The sequence below is a fragment of the Candoia aspera genome, chromosome 1 (genome assembly GCF_035149785.1).
Source record: "Candoia aspera isolate rCanAsp1 chromosome 1, rCanAsp1.hap2, whole genome shotgun sequence".
Classification (NCBI taxonomy): Eukaryota; Metazoa; Chordata; class Lepidosauria; order Squamata; family Boidae; genus Candoia; species Candoia aspera.
In genome coordinates this window covers 60,624,155-60,643,260 of record NC_086153.1, presented here as the reverse complement: position 1 = coordinate 60,643,260, position 19,106 = coordinate 60,624,155, and the positions used below count along the sequence as shown (strand labels likewise).

The 19,106-nt window shown below is 38.2% G+C and overlaps 1 protein-coding gene across 1 annotated transcript in view; it reads left to right on the top strand.

Moving 5' to 3' along the window:
• Window positions 1-19,106, top strand: part of DNAH8 (dynein axonemal heavy chain 8) — a 167,049-nt gene that overhangs the window by 77,200 nt on the left and 70,743 nt on the right. Inside the window, exons 42-53 of the mRNA XM_063290292.1 lie at window positions 3,997-4,184; window positions 6,874-6,960; window positions 7,126-7,233; window positions 11,753-11,887; window positions 12,701-12,862; window positions 13,626-13,872; window positions 14,522-14,763; window positions 14,846-14,986; window positions 15,218-15,455; window positions 16,466-16,608; window positions 17,446-17,580; window positions 18,479-18,601. Coding sequence (XP_063146362.1) covers window positions 3,997-4,184; window positions 6,874-6,960; window positions 7,126-7,233; window positions 11,753-11,887; window positions 12,701-12,862; window positions 13,626-13,872; window positions 14,522-14,763; window positions 14,846-14,986; window positions 15,218-15,455; window positions 16,466-16,608; window positions 17,446-17,580; window positions 18,479-18,601 — 1,949 coding nt within the window. The remainder of the gene's footprint in view (window positions 1-3,996; window positions 4,185-6,873; window positions 6,961-7,125; window positions 7,234-11,752; window positions 11,888-12,700; window positions 12,863-13,625; window positions 13,873-14,521; window positions 14,764-14,845; window positions 14,987-15,217; window positions 15,456-16,465; window positions 16,609-17,445; window positions 17,581-18,478; window positions 18,602-19,106) is intronic.

Genomic DNA, 19,106 nt, shown 5'->3' with positions numbered 1-19,106 from the left:
CAGAATAAAAAACCCTGCTCATTCAGCACAGGACAAGCTTGTAGGACAAGAAAGAACAGGCAATCACAGACTTTGTTCTGCCCTCTGAGGTGAGAACCCATCAATAGTAGCTGTAACTTCTGTAGCCAATATTTTCCTATTGACTACAGACTAAGGCTGAAGACCTTTAAAAGCAAAAGGTGAAAGAGAAAGAGAAATTAAAATCAACTACTTCCTTCTGCTCCCTGCCTTCCTGTTTAGTAAAAGGTGGTCATCCAGCCTTTCTTCTACTGAAAGAAGGCCCTTAAGCTGCACCTCAAGTCAGACAACTACCACAGCCAACCTCCCTCTAATATCCAGGAAAGCTGCTGCACAACACACCCCAGGGGTCACTTCAGCAAGAAGCAGATTATGACAGAAAGCCTCAGGAATCAGATAATGTATTGGTCTTAGCAGCAGTCCTGATCACCAACATCTCCTTTCTGAGATGCATTTGGCTGGCAGGAAGGGGTCAGAAATAGAGCTCTTTTCATAATAGCTTACAAAGCCCTTGAATATTAGCATATATATGAGCATGGATTATATAAAAGAAACAGAAACACAAACATTATTACAAAGATAAAACATGCCTGGAATTTTATAGATTCTGCTGTGTGTGTGTTTGTGTGTTTGTGTGTGACTTTCTACTAGTTTCCTTTATCTTTCTATATTTATATTATACTCTATTCTGAGTATTATTCTTACATTTGAACCAACATTACTATAGTGCACCTGTATACAGGCAGTCATGCTACATTTTTCCTAATAATTATTAATGGTTCACAATTAGGATATCACTCTAGATAACCTTAGTGAGAAATGTATAGTAGGAACTTTTTTCTTGTCATTTAGTTGTTTTAAATATACATATTTCAATGCAAATTAACTGCATTGCCCCATAGATGGGTGGTACAAACTGAACTGATGGAAATGTGACATGTACATTGCAGCATCATGACACAAATGTTGGTCTTTTGTACTCACATCCCAACATCAGATGCAAGTACGTAAGTCACAGGGTTTGCACTGCAACATCACTAGGCATATTTCATCACTTGTTTATGTAAGGATCACCTTGTCGTGAATAACTCGCAGACGCTGAGTTACGAAAACAGTTTCTGGGTTTATTCAGAACAGGTACAGTTCAGGTAAAAAGCCGAGAGTAGCGCAGCATTGTAACAGGTTCAAATATATTACCTTGTCCCGCCAGTGTTCCTCCCCCCCCACCGTTGCTCCGCCCTCCTTCCCGGAACTCCTTAATTGGTCATGTCCGGGCCGTTGGGTCTGTGACTCCGCATGTCTTGACCTCGCCCTACCTGTCTCTGCCCTGCTCGTTGTCGGGACAATGGTGTTGATGGTTGAGTGCCGGCTCAGTCCCTCCAAGGTATTTCCAGGCTATCGCTTCCTATTGTCCTACTAACTACTTCTCCTTTTCCCTATGACTAATACTTCCTTTTGTCATGTGGGCGCTGCCATGTTTTGCCCCATGGCAGTGCACTCGTGACATACCGCCCTCCCCAATGGAAGGAAGAGGAAGGGGGAGTGGGGAGGGGAGGGGGATTCCCAAGGAGGGGAAAAATCTTTAAACCCCGGGTTTGGCAGATGTATTCACCACAAGATGGTCAAGTTATTGGAATGGAGAGTCTTTTGATCTCCCAACTCTGGCACTGACTGCACAGCCTCTCCCTATATCCTCAATCTTGATTGTCTGGGTTGGATAAGCCTATATGTACAGTCCTGGCCTCATTTATATGCAACCTGGAGAATGCCTGCATGCCTGCAGGTCTATGAGCATAGACTTCCTTAGCTCATGCTTAATATGTTGATCTTGAGGGCAGAGCTAGGTGAGGCTCCTTTAAGGGTAGAGGATAATTAAGGCCTTATCAAAAGAAAAAAAGAAAAGAAAAATATACCTAATTGGTGGAGCACATGCTTTGGAAAGAGGAAGTCTCAAACTCAGTCCTTGGCATTTCTAAGTAAAGATGGGAAAACCTTGGAGAGTTTTTGCCATGTAAGGTCCACAGTCATGGGCTGAATGGCTCTGGAGTTAGACTCTATACAAGGCAGGTTCTGCATTTCTAAGTTTCCCTTAATGTGGAATTCTTTCCTGAGAGCAATGAAATTGAAGTTAAACTGTTAATACTGGAATAAAGTAGAAATTCAGAGTCAAACGTAGTTTTCATGGAAGACTCAGAGAAATGTAACCACACATATTACATAAGATACAGCTGAATGCCACAGAAAATTAAAATCTATTGGGAGAATATGATCCTGCACTTTATGGTTATAAGCAGTATCTTCTTTTATAATTAGAATTCCAACACTCTAGTTAATATCATGATTGAGATAAGTTCACAAATTTACAATGGCCACAATTGGTATTTCATGCTTAAAAGAGAATATTATAATACCAAACATTAAGAAAAAGTCATTATATAACTGTAAGCTCTATAGATATGCTTTTCAGACTAGATTAGAAACAAAGGCTTACTGATTAAATGACACAGTACCATGATCAGAAATTTCTGGTCTGCATCCTATATATTCATCTGTGAGTCAGTACCACTGAAATCCACAGAAATTTTAAAGTCATAGTATTGCAGTGGTCCCTCATCTCTCCTCATTTTACTAGAGAGGTAAGCTGGTGTCCACACTTTCAGCACAGTTTTCAGCAGGGTTGTTTGTTGTTGTTTATTCATTTAGTCGCTTCCGACTCTTCGTGACTTCATGGACCAGCCCACGCCAGAGCTTCCTGTCGGTCGTCAACACCCCCAGCTCCCCCAGGAACGAGTCCGTCACCCCTAGAATATCATCCATCCATCTTGCCCTTGGTCGGCCCCTCTTCCTTTTGCCTTCTACTCTCCCTAGCATCAGCATCTTCTCCAGGGCGTCCTGTCTTCTCATTATGTGGCCAAAGTATTTCAGTTTTGCCTTTAATATCATTCCCTCAAGTGAGCAGTCTGGCTTTATTTCCTGGAGGATGGACTGGTTTGATCTTCTGGCAGTCCAAGGCACTCTCAGAATTTTCCTCCAACACCACAGTTCAAAAGCATCGATCTTCCTGCTCTCAGCCTTCCTTATGGTCCAGCTCTTGCAGCCATATGTTACTACGGGGAACACCATTGCTTTAACTATGCGGGCCTTTGTTGTCAGTGTGATGTCTCTGCTCTTAACTATTTTATCGAGATTTGTCATTGCTCTTCTCCCAAGGATTAAGTGTCTTCTGATTTCCTGACTGCAGTCAGCATCTGCAGTAATCTTCACACCTAGAAATACCAAGTCTTTCACCACTTCTACATTTTCTCCCTCTATTTGCCAGTTATCAATCAAGCTGGTTGCCATAATCTTGGTTTTTTTGAGGTTTAGCTGCAAGCCAGCTTTTGCACTTTCTTCTTTCACCTTCATCATAAGGCTCCTCAGTTCCTCTTCGCTTTCAGCCATCATTTCAGCAGGGAATCTAACTCTATTCAAGTTGTTTCTATGTGAGCTGTAATCCTATATTGTTAGGTTCCAGCTAACGTGGAAATGATTTAGACATAAGCTCCCTGCTCTAGATAGTTGTACTTTAAATGCAGAAACAGGTTTTTTACAAGTCACCAGCATAACTTAAAGAGGGAAACATTGCTCACTGCAGCTCTGAATGGGGCTAGTACAGAATCTGTTCATAGATCTCCCCCCTTACATCTTTTTCAGACGTTTTTCAATGTTTGTGGTATGTTCTGTGCGCAGTAGTATGCTTGATTTAGTAGTATGCTTCCAAACACTATAGAATGGCATCCAACATTTATGCTACTAGTGGGTGACACTACCAGATGGTTTTCTTTTTTATAATATCAATATAGTGTCCTGGTTCACACACTTCATATTTCTTTCTGGGTATGGTTCTAGGAAAAGAGATACCAATATGGTAAGAACATGAAAACATTAATTACAGGAAAGTTGTAATCCATTTTAAAAAAAAATCATTTCCTGTTTTAGGTCTTGCACAATCTGGCTCCTGGGGATGCTTTGATGAATTTAACAGAATTGAATTACCGGTGTTGTCAGTAGCAGCTCAACAAATTTATATCATTTTGACAGCAAGAAAAGAAAGGAAAAAGCAGTTCATATTTTCTGATGGAGATGTGGTTGATTTAAACCCTGAGTTTGGAATTTTTCTGACAATGGTAAATTTATTGTGATAAGAGTACAGTGGTTCTTTTTAATTATTGATGAGAGAAAACCAATCATACATTTGTTATACAACTTACTTGAAAATAAGTTACGAGTCTCATTATTTACTTTGCCTGTCCTAGCAATATATTTATAAGCTATTAAATTTTTAGCTATTACATATCTTATCACTATTTTTTTCCCAAATAAAACTGAATGACTGATTACATGCCATCAAGTCACTGTTCACTCTTAGCGACCACTTAGATAGATTTTCTCCATGATGATTTGTCCCTAACCTGGTCCTTCAGTTCTTCCAACAGTGCCCCCAGCGCCCCTGTAACTGAGTCTACCCTCCTTGCTGTTGGTCGTCCTCTTCTTCTCCTTCCTTCCACCTTTCCCAGCACTAGAGTCTTCTCCAGAGAGCCAGGTCTTCATATAAAATACAAATATTTAAACAAATAAGGGCCATTTGTGGCCATTTGTTTTTAAAATTCTCTCCGTGGATGAGTTATCGAAATCTAATACTTTCATTCAGGGAGGACATTGTTTATGTTCTGGCAAGATGATGTCTGCTCAGGGTCTGTTAAAAATTATTTCCATTCCCCCAATGTATCTTGTATGTGTTGTATTTGGATTTTTACAAATAACATGTCATGAGTACTGATGGCGAGCAGGAGGGGGCCCCTATCCAGGGGGGAAAACGCATGCGTAGTACTGAGGAGTTAAGCAGCCATTCAAAGAGACACAGATCAGACCCGCCTTAACTTTTGGGGTTTATCTGTCTGGGTTTTTCCCACACTTCTTCAGTTTGTTAGGATTTTCTGTCTTATGTAGCAGTAATAAACACTAGAGACCTACTCCTCATCTCAGCGTGATTCCTGACTGTTAGGACATAACACTTGGTTTATTGTCCATCTAGAATGAGAGAGACAGTGCACATGCAGTGGGGGATCCCTGTTAACTGTTTTTCACGAATTAAGAACCAGCTTTAGAAATAAACATTTTCACTTTTGAGCCTTCCCATGAGCCATAGTCAAGTAATTGACTGGTAACTGCAGTCAAACTTAATCTGGGATCTGAAAATCACTCCAAGCTGCAGTTTTTTAACCCCGTCATGCAGAAAGGGCATGCTACGGACCCCATCTGCAAGAGAATTCCATCTGGCGGCATCCAGGAGGCAGGCCTTCTCTGCAATAGCACCCGCCCTTTGGAATATCCTTCCCCCAGAAGTGAGATTGGCTCCCTCCCTCCTGGACTTTAGGAAACAGCTAAAGACCTGGTTCTGTAATTATGCCTGGGGTGGGAGGGAGAGTAGCCATTTCTGGGGTTGGTTAGTTTCTTAGAAGGACCCAGTTCTGCCTGCAAGTCATAACTTCCAGCCATCAAGGTTTTTATTATATTTATTGTATTATGTATTATAGTGTTTACAGTTTTATATTTTTATTTATGTTTTATTGTAAACTGCCCAGAGTCCCTTTTGGGAGATGGGCGGTGATAAATTTGATTAATAAATAAATAAATAAATAAAATAAAATAAAAACCCAGTTAACAATTTGTGCAGATAAATACTTCAGTGCACTGAAGTTTAGGAGTGGGAAATTTGCTTTAATGGAGGAAGTGGCTGTTGGCACATAACCAGCAACCATTTCTGTGTGACAGTCAGATGTTACATCTGGACTAACAATGGCTTCATTTTAAGAGTTAGGCAAAATTGTTGCCAAAAAGGCAGCAATGTTTACATTAAGTGGATGTGCCAGTGAAGACAATAAGATTTCCACTTATTGCCCATGGGTCATGATATTTGCATGTACTGAGAAGTTCTTCTGTGCAGATAAGACTGTTGGTGTGCCTCTCTGAATTCTTGTGATGTGGCAATAATCTTTCCAAATGTATAGAATAGCGGTTCCATAGTGGGAGGCATTCCTGTCTTCACTCATACGAAAACAAAAAGTGTGAGTGGAACTACATGTTCAGGCTGTTATTTTCCAGGAACATTTCTTGGTGCCTATAATAAAGCTTGGGACTGTGGGAACCAATGTGCCAGGCTTCAGATGTCACAAAAGTAGGTGGCTATTTCTTCCCTCACAGTCAGGAAACAGATGGGAGATACAGGCTAGTATCTAGTCTAGTCTGCCAGAAAAATAATATGAAGGTGCTCCTTTTGGGCTATTTTGTGTCATGTCATGTTAAATACATGATTACATCTAACATGCGTCTACTGTATATTTTCAAATAACAGTCTTGGGAGGCTTATCAAGACTGGGGAGAAGAAACCAATCATTCACTTCCTATCTTCAGGAGAGGTCTCCTTGAAGAGCTGCTGTTTGCTGCAGGAGGGAAGTTGTTTTTGGAAGCTCCTTTGGCAGAAGCTGGGCCATACCAAGACCCTGGAGCTGAGGAGTTAAAGCTGCCCTCCCTCCACATGGTCCCAGTCCTGATCTCTTCACCCACCCTCAACCGCATACATGCACAGACACCCACTGTATTAGACACAGTCATCCATATAAGCTAATCCAGGCAGACCAGGCTCTTTTGCGTGAAAGACAAGCATGTGCCCTCAAACTGACTTTAAGTTTAAGTGAAAAGACTTTAAGTGAAAAGCACTATAGTTAACATGACCTAATTTACAGTTAGGTTGATATAATCAAAATTAGTCCAACTGCTTTGAATTATTTTAAATTGTTGCCTTTTTATTTATAGAATCCTGGCTATGCTGGGCGGCAGGAATTACCAGAAAACTTGAAAATTCAATTTAGAACAGTTGCAATGATGGTTCCAGATCGACAGGTACTATTACTACTATGTCATATTGTTGTGCAGTATGATTTTAATTTGTAGGGCATCACTTTTGTATCCCAAAGACCCTATATCCCCTTTTATATCCCAGCCTGGGTTATTTTCTTTTTTTTCTAATGTTGATTAATTTCTTTAATCTGTATGGTTCCATTTCAGATCATCATGAGAGTGAAACTTGCAAGCTGTGGCTTTATTGAAAATGTCATTTTGGCTCAGAAATTCTTTGTTCTGTATAAGCTGTGCGAAGAACAGCTTACCAAACAGGTAATACTTGGTTCCCTTGGTAGCCATGGACAAAAGGTGGTCATAGCTAACAGAAAGGAGCTTCATAAATAATAAATATAATAATGAAATAAATAATAAATAATAAAAATAAATGTGCAAACCTAACTTGGAAACCTTATCAGGGCCTTTCCTAATCGACTGTGGCCTATTGCTATGAAGAGAATGATGTGTTGGGTGTGGGCTAACTCCCTTATAAGTCCCCCTTTATCATGGTGATGATAACTGATAATCCCCAAGATCCAGGTTATAGATCAACTTTTATTCTTTTTCTTTTGTAAACAATTTTTTGAAACCTGTTGTGTTGTGTTGGGATGAGGTATTATGTTGTAAGAGTACATGCTCCTGATGCAATATGATGCAATAATGATTGGCAGTGCATACATTGTGCATGTCTCTGTACTGCACATTCAAGGCTCATAACAAGCTATTCCATACCAATAGTTATTCTTTATGTATTTTAGGATGAATCACCAGAAAAATATTAAACAATAGTTATAATTTTGAGAATGGGGACACCTGTTGTAGCATCTGAAAGCAACACATGGCATTGCAATTTCTTCTTTATGAAAATTTTTTGTTCAGACTGAAAGTTACAGTACCCTTGTGACAATTTTCATTTCATCTGCAGATAGAAACAGTTATCTCAGCAGATCTGCTAATACACACACACACCCCTTTATTTTTCTCTCTTCATTGAAATGGCCCTGAAACTAACTCAGTTACTTTCCGTAGTATCAGTTTATTTTCATGAAAGTGTATCATGACATTGAAACCTCAGCAGTATTTTCTAGTTATCACAGCTGTACCATGCAGACTTTCTCCAAGAGATAGATCAAGCTTTCTTTTTTTAAAAAAATAATGTTATTGTGCTGAAGTAACCAAAGGAAAGTAGACATACAAATAATAGCATTAATGAAATAGCTTAACTTCAAACTTAATACTAATCAAAAGAAAAAAAACTAGGAAGAGGCCTGGGCTCAAAAATCTTCTTACTTATCCCTCCCTTAAAAAAGAAGACAAACTAAAAACTAATTAAAATGTTGAAGACATTATCAACAATGCATGGCTGAAAATAAAATGCAGATTTCTCCTTCCACTTCCTCCTTCTCCTTCCTTCCTTCCTCTATTCTTAGAGCTACCATCCCATCCCTGGAAAAGTCCCAGTTCCTGATAACTTGGTAGATTGTAATCCTGGGGCTATAGCTCCCAAAATGCTGTGAACTGTCCAGAATCTGATAAAGGTAGCAGCATACAAGTATCATAAAATAAATAAATAAATAAATATAGGCATCTCCAGAGGGAGGACAATGGGGGCAAATGACAAAACATGTGATATGATGTTGTGACACAAACCCCACTCATTTTCTACACAAAATCTCTGGCTGCTGGTGACGCCTGTAAACATGTATCTCATACACAGGAATTGATCCAAAATCATATTAATGGTCCTGTTGATGTGGGCCCAAAATGTAATAAGAGGATGAATCCAAACCAAAAGAGTAATTATCAAATCAAAAGAGTTACTATCAAATCCTGAACATCTGTAACAGCAAGGCAACTGCAATCAATTTTTACTAAATTTTCTCTGAAATATCCAGTATACATTAAGACATTCCTTTGTTTATTAGTCTTATTTTAAGATTGTAAGAAGCTAATGCCATGTTGTTTAAAGCAAACTTCCATTGGCTTACCAGGAGAGGATATTCAAGCTTATAGTTTCAGAGGTTGTATATATAATAAATATCAATTTCATTAACTCAACTCCTTATAAAAAAAGAATTCACTGACTTAGGAACCATAGCTGATTCTTCCAAAACCATAACCACTGTGTAACTTCAGAAGCTACTAATGCAAGTGATAGATCAAGGTTTACTATTTGAAATACCATGTATTTGTGATACTGTTTAAAATTAATAGCAACAAGGTATGAGATTGTATTAGAGTCTGGGGCTTTTAAACATGAAGTGGAGTCATGATACAAGTAATAAAATCATGGACAGTATGCAAAATGTGGATAAAGGTAACTTTTTTCTCTTTCTCTCAAGATATTAAAACTTGGGGGTCATCCTTTAAAACTAATTATTGGGAAATTCAGGATTGATAGAAGGAAGTGCTTATTTACACAATGCATAGTGAAATGATAGAATTCATCACTGCCACATATGACAGACACCACTTTAAATGGAGACTGGACAGTTTAATAGAGGACTGAGCTATCAATGGATAATGGGCCTCATGGCTGATTGCTGGCTCTGGAATCATGAGTAGACTGCCTTGCAGAGTAGATGTTAGGGAGTAAGAGGGAAGATGGGCTATTTCTTTCCTATCCATGTCTGTAAGGTTGCTGAGTGCAGCTGGTCAGCTAGTGTCACATAAAGGCTGGCGTAGATGACCAGCTGCCCTAGCTTAACAGGACTGTTCTTACTGATCAGAGTATATAAAGGCTATTCTGTACAGTACAGTAGATGCTAGTGCACTACCAGTCCCAATTTAAAATGATTGTAGTTATCTTTAAACCCTGAAATAATTTGGGACTGGGCTGTTTGAAGAAATGTTTATACTTGAGTAGGACTAAACCTTAACATGGTCTGGGCAGGGTGCAGGTTACAGACCCTCTATTACAATCAGCTAGATTATTAAACACAAGAGACAGGTTACTCCAATTTTTATAGAAATCTCACGTATGTATCTTAGACATTAACTGTTTTGAAATGAGTGCTAAAGAATTTTATTCAGATCTGCTGTTAATCAGTAAAATTAGCTAGATTTTTAAACCTGCCACAATTTTGTAAAAAGTATGTTATTTCAAATATTGTATTTGATATTCTGATCTAGGTTGAGTTTATTCATTTACATTACTTAGAGATGGCTCAACTCCCAATAACTCTGGGCAGTTTGCACTTTAAAAGCAAGAAACAATGAAATGAAGAAACAGGTGATTTATTTGGGGTGGGAAGTGGGAACACCATACAAAAAAATACAAAATCCCACAGGAACTCAACACGATTCTACTGCAAGACCTGGAGAACAACCAGGTTTTTAATGCCTTCCTGAACAATGAATCTTCAGAGGAATGCTGTTCCAGAGGGCAGGTGCCATGACAGAGAAAGCATGCTTCTGAGGTCCCAATAGATGACGTTGTTTGATCAAAGGGACCTGGAGTTCATCTCCTCTGCCAGATTTTGCCAAATGGACAAAAACTGCCGGAGATAGATGGTCTCTCAGATAGCCAGGCCCCATGCCACAAAGGGTTGTTTGTGCCAACCAACATTTTGAATTGCACCTGAAAACCAGCTGGCAATCAATGCAGCTTGTGGAGCAGTAGTGTCACATGGGCATACTGTGTCATGTCCATCATTGCTGTTGCATTCTCAACCAGCTGTAGCTTCTAAATAGTTTTCAGGAACAGCCCCAGTGTTCCTCAATAGTCCATTTGTGAGGTAACTAGGGCATAAGTAACCACCTGAAGGACTTCTTGATCTAGGAATAGGTGCAACTGGTGCATGAGATGGATCTGTGTGAAGGCCCGCTCATCACAGCTGCCACCTGTTCTTCGACAGGACCTGTGAGTCCAAGAAACCCATAGATTAGACCAATCTGGAAATGGGTTTGAATGGGAAAGTGCCATTTTATCCATGACTAAAGTCCCCAGCATCAGGGGGCCCATATATCTATAGCCACTCAGTCTTGTCAGGATTGAGCCTCAGTCTGTTCCTCTGTATCCAGATCCACACAACCTCCAGACACTGGGTAAGACATCAACAGCATTGTTTGGACAGCCCAGAGTCAAGATGTATACTTGGGTGTCATCAATATATTGATATTACCAGACTCTGAACTGACAGATGACCTCGCCCAGCAGTTCCATGTAGATGTTAAGCCTACTGTATTGAGCTCTATAGCACCCGATAAGTGCAGGGCTGCCGGTTTGAACCAGCCACAGAGAAAGGAAAAAATGGTAATATGATGCACCCCACTCCCAGTCCCCACCGTCAATCCAGAAATATACTGTAACTGACAGTATCAAAAGCTGCCAAAAGATCAAGGAGCACAATGATGGATACACCATTCCCTTCTCGGCTCCCCCAAAGGTCATCAACAAGCAAGACCAGTAGTGTCTCAGTACCATATCTAAAAGGGAAGGTTGGAGACTGGACAAACGTTTTCCACAATCATTGGATCCAGTGATGGCTCTCGAGGGGAGCACACTGCCTCCTTTAAGGCTAATGGAATCACACCTCCTCAAGGGTGTGTTTTATGTTACTGTTATAATATTTCATATATTTCTTTTATTTCTTCATTAAGTTTATACTTCTTTAATCACCTGAAATAACTTTTTTATACATGCACGTGTATATGCTTGTCCTGAAGTACTTAGCTCTAATAGATAGTAGGTTTTACTATTTTCAAATGTTCACAATTCTGTGAATGCCATTACTGAGGAAAGAAACCATGAACTACCTATTGATTCATTGTTTTGTTTTGTTTTGTTTTTTAGGTTCATTATGATTTTGGGTTAAGAAATATCCTTTCCGTGTTGAGAACTCTTGGATCACAGAAGAGGGCAAGACCAGATGACAGTGAAATGAGTACTGTTATGAGAGGTTTAAGGGACATGAACCTCTCTAAACTTGTAAGAATGTGTCCACTGAAGTTTTTGGGATTGGTGTGGTTGCAACATTCTTGTCAAGGTTTTGCTTTTTTAGTATTGTTTTGAGCTGTGTTTTCAAATGAAAAAAAATCTGATACTCTGAAATTCTTTTTATAACAACTGCCATTATTTCCAACCCAATTATTCCACTGAATAATAAATGTGAGCACTGTCCTCTTTTAAGTTAATTAACAAAATTTAGAATGATAGCATACATCTTCAGGTCAAATGTTGAAGGGTGATTTTCAGCAAGGAAACAGCTAGCCCCTCACTCTGGATGGGGCCATAATTTTAATTTTGATCAGGGAAGCCAGCAGCTAATTTTGGTAAAAGAAGAAATATAGACAGTAAAATATAATTTAAAGTATTCTCTCAGTGTAATATGAAATGTGAAAGCTATGAATACATTGGAAGCTGTTTAAGCTTCCCATTGCTAGAATAATCATGAAAATGATTTAGTAAGTCTCTTGTATTCTTCTCTAGAAGTAGGTGGTTCTCAGTCTGACTGCATACTCTGTTGTGCATATATATAGTTACTTGATTTGTATACAATAAATTAAGCAAATTATATATAAAGTAATAATATTTAAACCCCACTGAATTCAATGGAATCAGATTGTTGGAACTTATGCAGTAAATTACAGTAGTCCAACAATTTACTGTCCTTCATAAATTTTATCTGGATTGGTCTCCACTTTCCCAAACTCATAATATATATATTTAATATTCCATTGCTACTCCCCCCACAAAAGTCATATAATTGTATTTAAAAACATGTTGTTTTTTTTTATCCAGGTAGATGAAGATGAGCCCTTGTTTCTTAGCCTTATCAATGATCTCTTTCCTGGGCTGGTACTGGATAGTAATACTTATGTTGAACTTCAAGCAGCAGTGGCAAATCAGGTTGAAGAGGCAGGACTGATTAATCATCCTCCTTGGAATCTTAAACTTGTACAGGTATAGCATAACACAACTTAAGCTTCCAGGAAGACAATACTGTAGAATATAAAACTAAGTTGATTAAAAAAAACCATTGCACTGTTAATTTTATCATTTTTTTCTCATATTCTTTGATAAATGTGAGTTTGAGAGACTCTTCTCAAGTAATCCAAGATTATATATAATTTGCTTTTCCCTATTAAACATACTGAATTTTTATATATGTAACTAGCATCTATGCCATGGTTAACTTCATGTACTTTGAAGAAGTTTTCTGAGCTATAGAATTTTACTGTTTTAATTTTACTGTTTCAAATGTCTGTGAAGTTGAGGAGATGGAGTTTTTGCTGAAGATTCATCTGAATTAGAGTGTGATAGAAGGCCACATTCTCTGGCTGGGAGGGCCCTAAATAGGAAACTGACTCGAGATCCAAGTCTATTTCCTTATACAGAATATCCAAGAGCCATAGATTATAAAAATAGGGATGGTTGTGCAACTCTTTTCTCCTCCTCATACAATATAAATTTCATAACTGTCTCTCAAAGAAATTCTAGAACTTCCTGATATGTGACCTCTACCTCTTTCTCTGTGTTAGGGAAGAAGGAAGGCTTTGGAGAACAGCTCACAATTGCTTTTTCCTACTGACAATGAGCTTGCTGCCAGTTGAAGGGCTCTCATAAAATATGCCAGTTACCCTCTCACCCTTCATGTTTTGGCTCTTCTCAGGAGAAACCCAATAAAAATGTTTCCATCCCTCTCCCTGCCACCCCTCCTCTTTAGCTGTATGAAACATCCAAAGTACGCCATGGGTTGATGACTCTTGGACCAAGTGGATCTGGAAAAACAGCAGTTATAACTATGTTGATGAGGGCAATGACAGAATGTGGATATCCTCACAGAGAAATGCGCATGAACCCAAAAGCTATTACAGCTCCTCAAATGTTTGGCAGACTGGATACAGCGACGAATGATTGGACAGATGGAATTTTCTCCACATTGTGGCGAAAAACCCTTAAAACTAAGAAAGGTATGATGAACACATTATTTTAGGTATGGGGACATATTTGTAGACCACCCAGATTCTGTTTAAATTGAAGTAATGTACAAGTATTGTGAAATAAAGAAATAAACAGCAACATGATCACAGAATATCACTGTCCTACTAAAACTGTTCTTCTGTTTTCATCTATAATGATATTTCTCCCTCAGAGGAATTATACTACAGAAACCAAGATAATACAAAGAACATTTTTGTTGTTTATTTGTTCAGTCACTTCCGACTCTTCGTGACTTCATGGACCAGCCCACGCCAGAGCTTCCTGTCGGTCACAAAGAACTATACTTTTCTGCAATATAAAATTGTTTTTTATTCCAATTTTTAGGAAAAAAATGTACTAGTGAAAAAGCTAGTAACAGCACTACCATCTTCTCTTGGGTGGATGAGAGACCTGAGTCTGATTACCATAGGGCTTAAAAATGTGCAGCACATAGTCAAGTTGTATCATTAGATATGCATTTCAGAATGATGAAGATGATGATGATGATGATTTTATTTATTTATTTATTTGATGGATTGATTTCTATAGCCACCCATCTCAGTGAGTGACATGATGATGATGAACTTATTAATTGAACAGGAAGTTTTTACTGTGTAAACTCTTTCACTTTACTTCCAGGGGAGAATGTTTTTCTGATTCTAGATGGCCCTGTAGATGCAATTTGGATTGAAAATCTGAATTCAGTGCTCGATGATAATAAGACTCTCACTTTAGCAAATGGGGATCGGATTCCAATGGCTCCCACTTGCAAGTTGCTCTTTGAAGTACACAACATTGAAAATGCTTCTCCTGCTACAGTTTCTAGGATGGGTATGGTGTATATCAGTTCTTCTGCCCTAAGCTGGAGGCCAATATTGCAGGTATGTTTTGAGAGAGGATCTTTTTAAAATTAATTTTATATTGTGGGACACCTGCCTGGCATTTTACTTTTCTGTTTTACAGGGATGGTTAAAGACCCGTACTCCGCAAGAAGGAGATGTATTACTGGGCCTATATGACAAAGTGTTTGAAGCAGCCTATACCTACATGAAACTGAACCTTTTTCCAAAAATGGAATTGCTGGAATGTAATTATATCATGCAGGTATATTTTTAATGAATCCTAACAAAAATGTTTCACCTTTCTATAGAAATACACAGATATCTCCTTTTCTTGACAATGCTATTGGAAACTATGAGGTACATTAAATACAACTTTGTCATGTTCCTTGCAGGTGGCAAAATGTATTATGTGAATCTGCAGTTATTTTTATTTTAGACTGTATTCCAGGTATTCTTACTTCTCTTCTTGTTTTCTTTTTTAAAATATTTTCAGTCTATTAATCTTTTGGAAGGTTTGATACCCTCCAAGGAAGAAGGTGGCATTTCATGTCTGGCACATCTTCACAAGTTATTTGTCTTTGGCCTGATGTGGAGTTTAGGGTCTCTTCTAGAGCTGGATAGCAGGGACAAATTGGAAGCCTTCCTGAGAAGCTATGAAAGCAAACTAGATTTGCCAGAAATCACTAAAGACACAACCCACACAATGTACGAATATTTTGTCAGTGATTGTGGTAAGTGACAGAGTAGTGCAGTGCTTCTTAATATTTAAAAAAAAAACCGGATAGTTTTTAGTACGGTTTAGCAGAGAATGTTATTTGTTTTTTATAGCTTTCCCAGCCTATGAGATGTAAACTGTAAATCAGAAACCATTATTTACTTCAACAGTTTCTATTTGCACATTATACACAAATGTATAATGTGGGGAGGGTTATTGGTTTTTTCTTGTTTTACTGGTTTATAATTCTGTAAGCTGCCCAGAGTCACTGTGTGTGAGTTGGCAGCCATATACATTTGTTAAATAAATAAATAAATGTTAATTTAAGTAATTGCTGCTGAGGAGTAAAAAGAGCAAGGCTGGCTGGGAGATTCTGGGAATTGAAGTCCATACATCTTTAAGTTGCCAAGGTTGAGAAACACTGCTCTAAGCCACTTACCCCCACAAGGTTAAAACATAGGTAGATAACTTAAAAACAAACAGACCACTCAAGTGGTCCTTGGCATACATTGTGGAGGAAAACAACACAAATGAATTTCCCAACATTTTGTTTTAACAGATGACCTTAGCTTTCCAATAGCTAGACAGTTCTGAATGGCAAAGGCTTATCCATCAAAGGGTATACTCCCCCAAGAAGAAAAATTAGGATGCTCCATTCATGTTCTTCATATTGGCCATTTTCCCTTACACCACCACCATAGAGCACCACCATAGAGCAGAAAGATGTTGTAGGTGTAGGTGTAGGTGTTTGCCAAAGTAACACTTTAGGTTACAGGTTATCTCACTACCAGCCCCTGCTTGACTTTATCTAATTCAGTGTCCTTATCTGGTCAATCAAAATGCATACCTGCCTGAAGATTGATTGAACTGAGAAAAGAAATCAGAGCCCTTGATTTCTCCAAGGCTATTGAGCTGCTACTGCATAGAATTTCTTTAATTTCTTAAGAATTGTTCTGATTAATGAATATAGTATTTGGAGAAGATAAATAATTAGTGTTTTCCCACTGTTGTTATGTTCAATTTTAGGTGACTGGGAACACTGGAATAAAAAGGTTCAGGAATATGTTTATCCAACTGACAGTATTCCCGAGTATTCCTCTATTCTAGTTCCAAATGTAGACAATGTCAGAACACAGTTTTTGATGGATACAATAGCAAAACAACACAAAGTAAGTGATAGTTTATTGGGAAATTATGAATTTGGGATGCTACAATGGCAATGAATATAATGCACACATTTTGCTAAGCCATCATACTGTACAGTGTATTTAGCTTAGGCTTAAGATGTTGTGGCAACCCAGTCATTCAGGTTTCTAAACTATTATTTATAGTTTATTATGTTGTGAAAATCTATTTGTCTTTTTCCCCAATTTTTCCTCTAATTTTAAATTTTAGAAGTGGGAGGTGTGATGGACACATTTGTGCTCAGTGTCATCCATATTTAATTATTTGATTTTTCTATTCATGTCTATAAGTTCTCTATTTTGTCTGTGGAGATATTTCCAAATAGTTTTCCAATCATAATAATAATAATAAAAAACCTTGCCTATCCAGAGAAAATTCTTCTACCTTTTAATACTTTCATTTCTTCTTCTTACTTTCAGTCACTCCACTCATCCTCTCTCCCACCCCAATCTTTCCACTTACCATACTATGCCAATGTCTTTTTATTAGCTATCACAGTGTGTATATATCTCTGTGTGTATGTGTATGCCAGGCAGTGGGGGATAGATTTTATCTGTGTTTCTACAACTGCCCTATAGCTCTTTCCTAATGGGTGATATGGTTTTAGCTCCAGTTCACTGAGCCCAAAATGACTAAATCAGAAATATAATATATAATACAATACGGCAGCAAAGTCACATTGCTATTTTTGTTGAGTTTGTTTGGAGGGGTGGGAGGTTGGCAGATCTGAAGGTGTGTGTGTGTGTGTGTGTATGTATGTGTGTATAAATAAATAAATATAATATAAGGGTGTGAAAATAATGATATTAAAATTGTTGCAGGCAGTATTGCTCATTGGTGAACAAGGAACTGCAAAGACTGTAATGATTAAAGGCTATTTAAAAAAATATGACCCAGAAGAACATTTATCAAAATCTTTAAATTTTTCTTCAGCAACAGAACCTGGAATGTTTCAGGTAAACTGTAGATTTTATAAGCTGTTTCTATATGAAGTGTTTGAAATAACCTAAAGAGAAGGCACAATTTTGATATTTACTGTTTATTTTTAACATTCCAGCCATTATTATAAATTATTTCAGAGCATGATTTGTTGTTTATTCATTTAGTCACTTCCGACTCTTCATGACTTCATGGACCAGCCCACGCCAGAGCTTTCTGTCAGTTGTCTACACCCCCAGCTCCCCCAGGGACGGGTCCATCACCTCTAGAATATCATCCATCCACCTTGCCCTTGGTCGGCCCCTCTTCCTTTTGCCTTCCACTCTCCCTAGCATCAGCATCTGCTCCAGGGTGTCCTGTCTTCTCATGATGTGGCCAAAGTATTTCAGTTTTGCCTTTAATATCATTCCCTCAAGTGAGCAGTCTGGCTTTATTTCCTGGAGGATGGACTGGTTTGATCTTCTTGCAGTCCAAGGCACTCTCACAATTTTCCTCCAACACCACAGTTCAAAAGCATCGATCTTCCTTCTCTCAGCCTTCCTTGTGGTCCAGCTCTCGCAGCCATATGTTACTACGGGGAACACCATTGCTTTAACTATGCGGACCTTTGTTGTCAGTGTGAGGTCACTGCTCTTGACTATTTTATCGAGATTTGTCATTGCTCTTCTCCCAAGGATTAAGCGTCTTCTGATTTCCTGGCTGCAGTCAGCATCTGCAGTAATCTTTGCACCTAGAAATACAAAGTCTTTCACTGCTTCTACATTTCTACCTCTATTTGCCAGTTAAATACAGAGCATGATTACATAATTCCAATTTTTTTTGCATAGATTAAAACTCATTAACAAAGAATTATAAATCACTTTGATTTTTACTTATTTGTGTTTTCCCTTCATTTTGTGTTGTTTAATTATTAAGAGGACCATAGAAAGTTATGTGGACAAACGGATGGGCAGTACCTATGGGCCCCCAGGGGGCAGGAAAATGACCATATTCATTGATGACGTTAACATGCCCATTATAAATGAATGGGGAGATCAGGTACAGTTCTAACCTGTGTATATAGTTATACAAGTAAGCAATAATTTGTTAATACAAATTATATATTTTAAAAATAAGCCATTTGGGAAACTTTCTCCATGTTTACAATATTTTCTGCTTTTGTTTTTAAATTATTAGCACTGGTTAGAAAAGTTGTTGCAAGGATCAGTCTAGTAAAATTGTGGGGCTGATTATAATGTTCTGTCTAAGCAGGGAATAACAGAATATTGCAACTGAACAACAACTTCTATAAGTACATATTCTTAAAACAGTCAATTCTATATTTTTTTTAATTGATGCACACCTAGAACATTTTTAGACAGTGCAACTCTTGTATGGATCAGGAGTGAGAGGGACACATAGATTGCATTTTTTAATGGAGTTCCTGCATGTGCAACTGATCTGTGAGCTCATATGTTTGCAGACAGATATTTGTATTGGGTTTTAGATCTGCAGAGGAACCAGGAGCTGAGCAATACGTTATCTTAACTGAATGCTCTTTCTT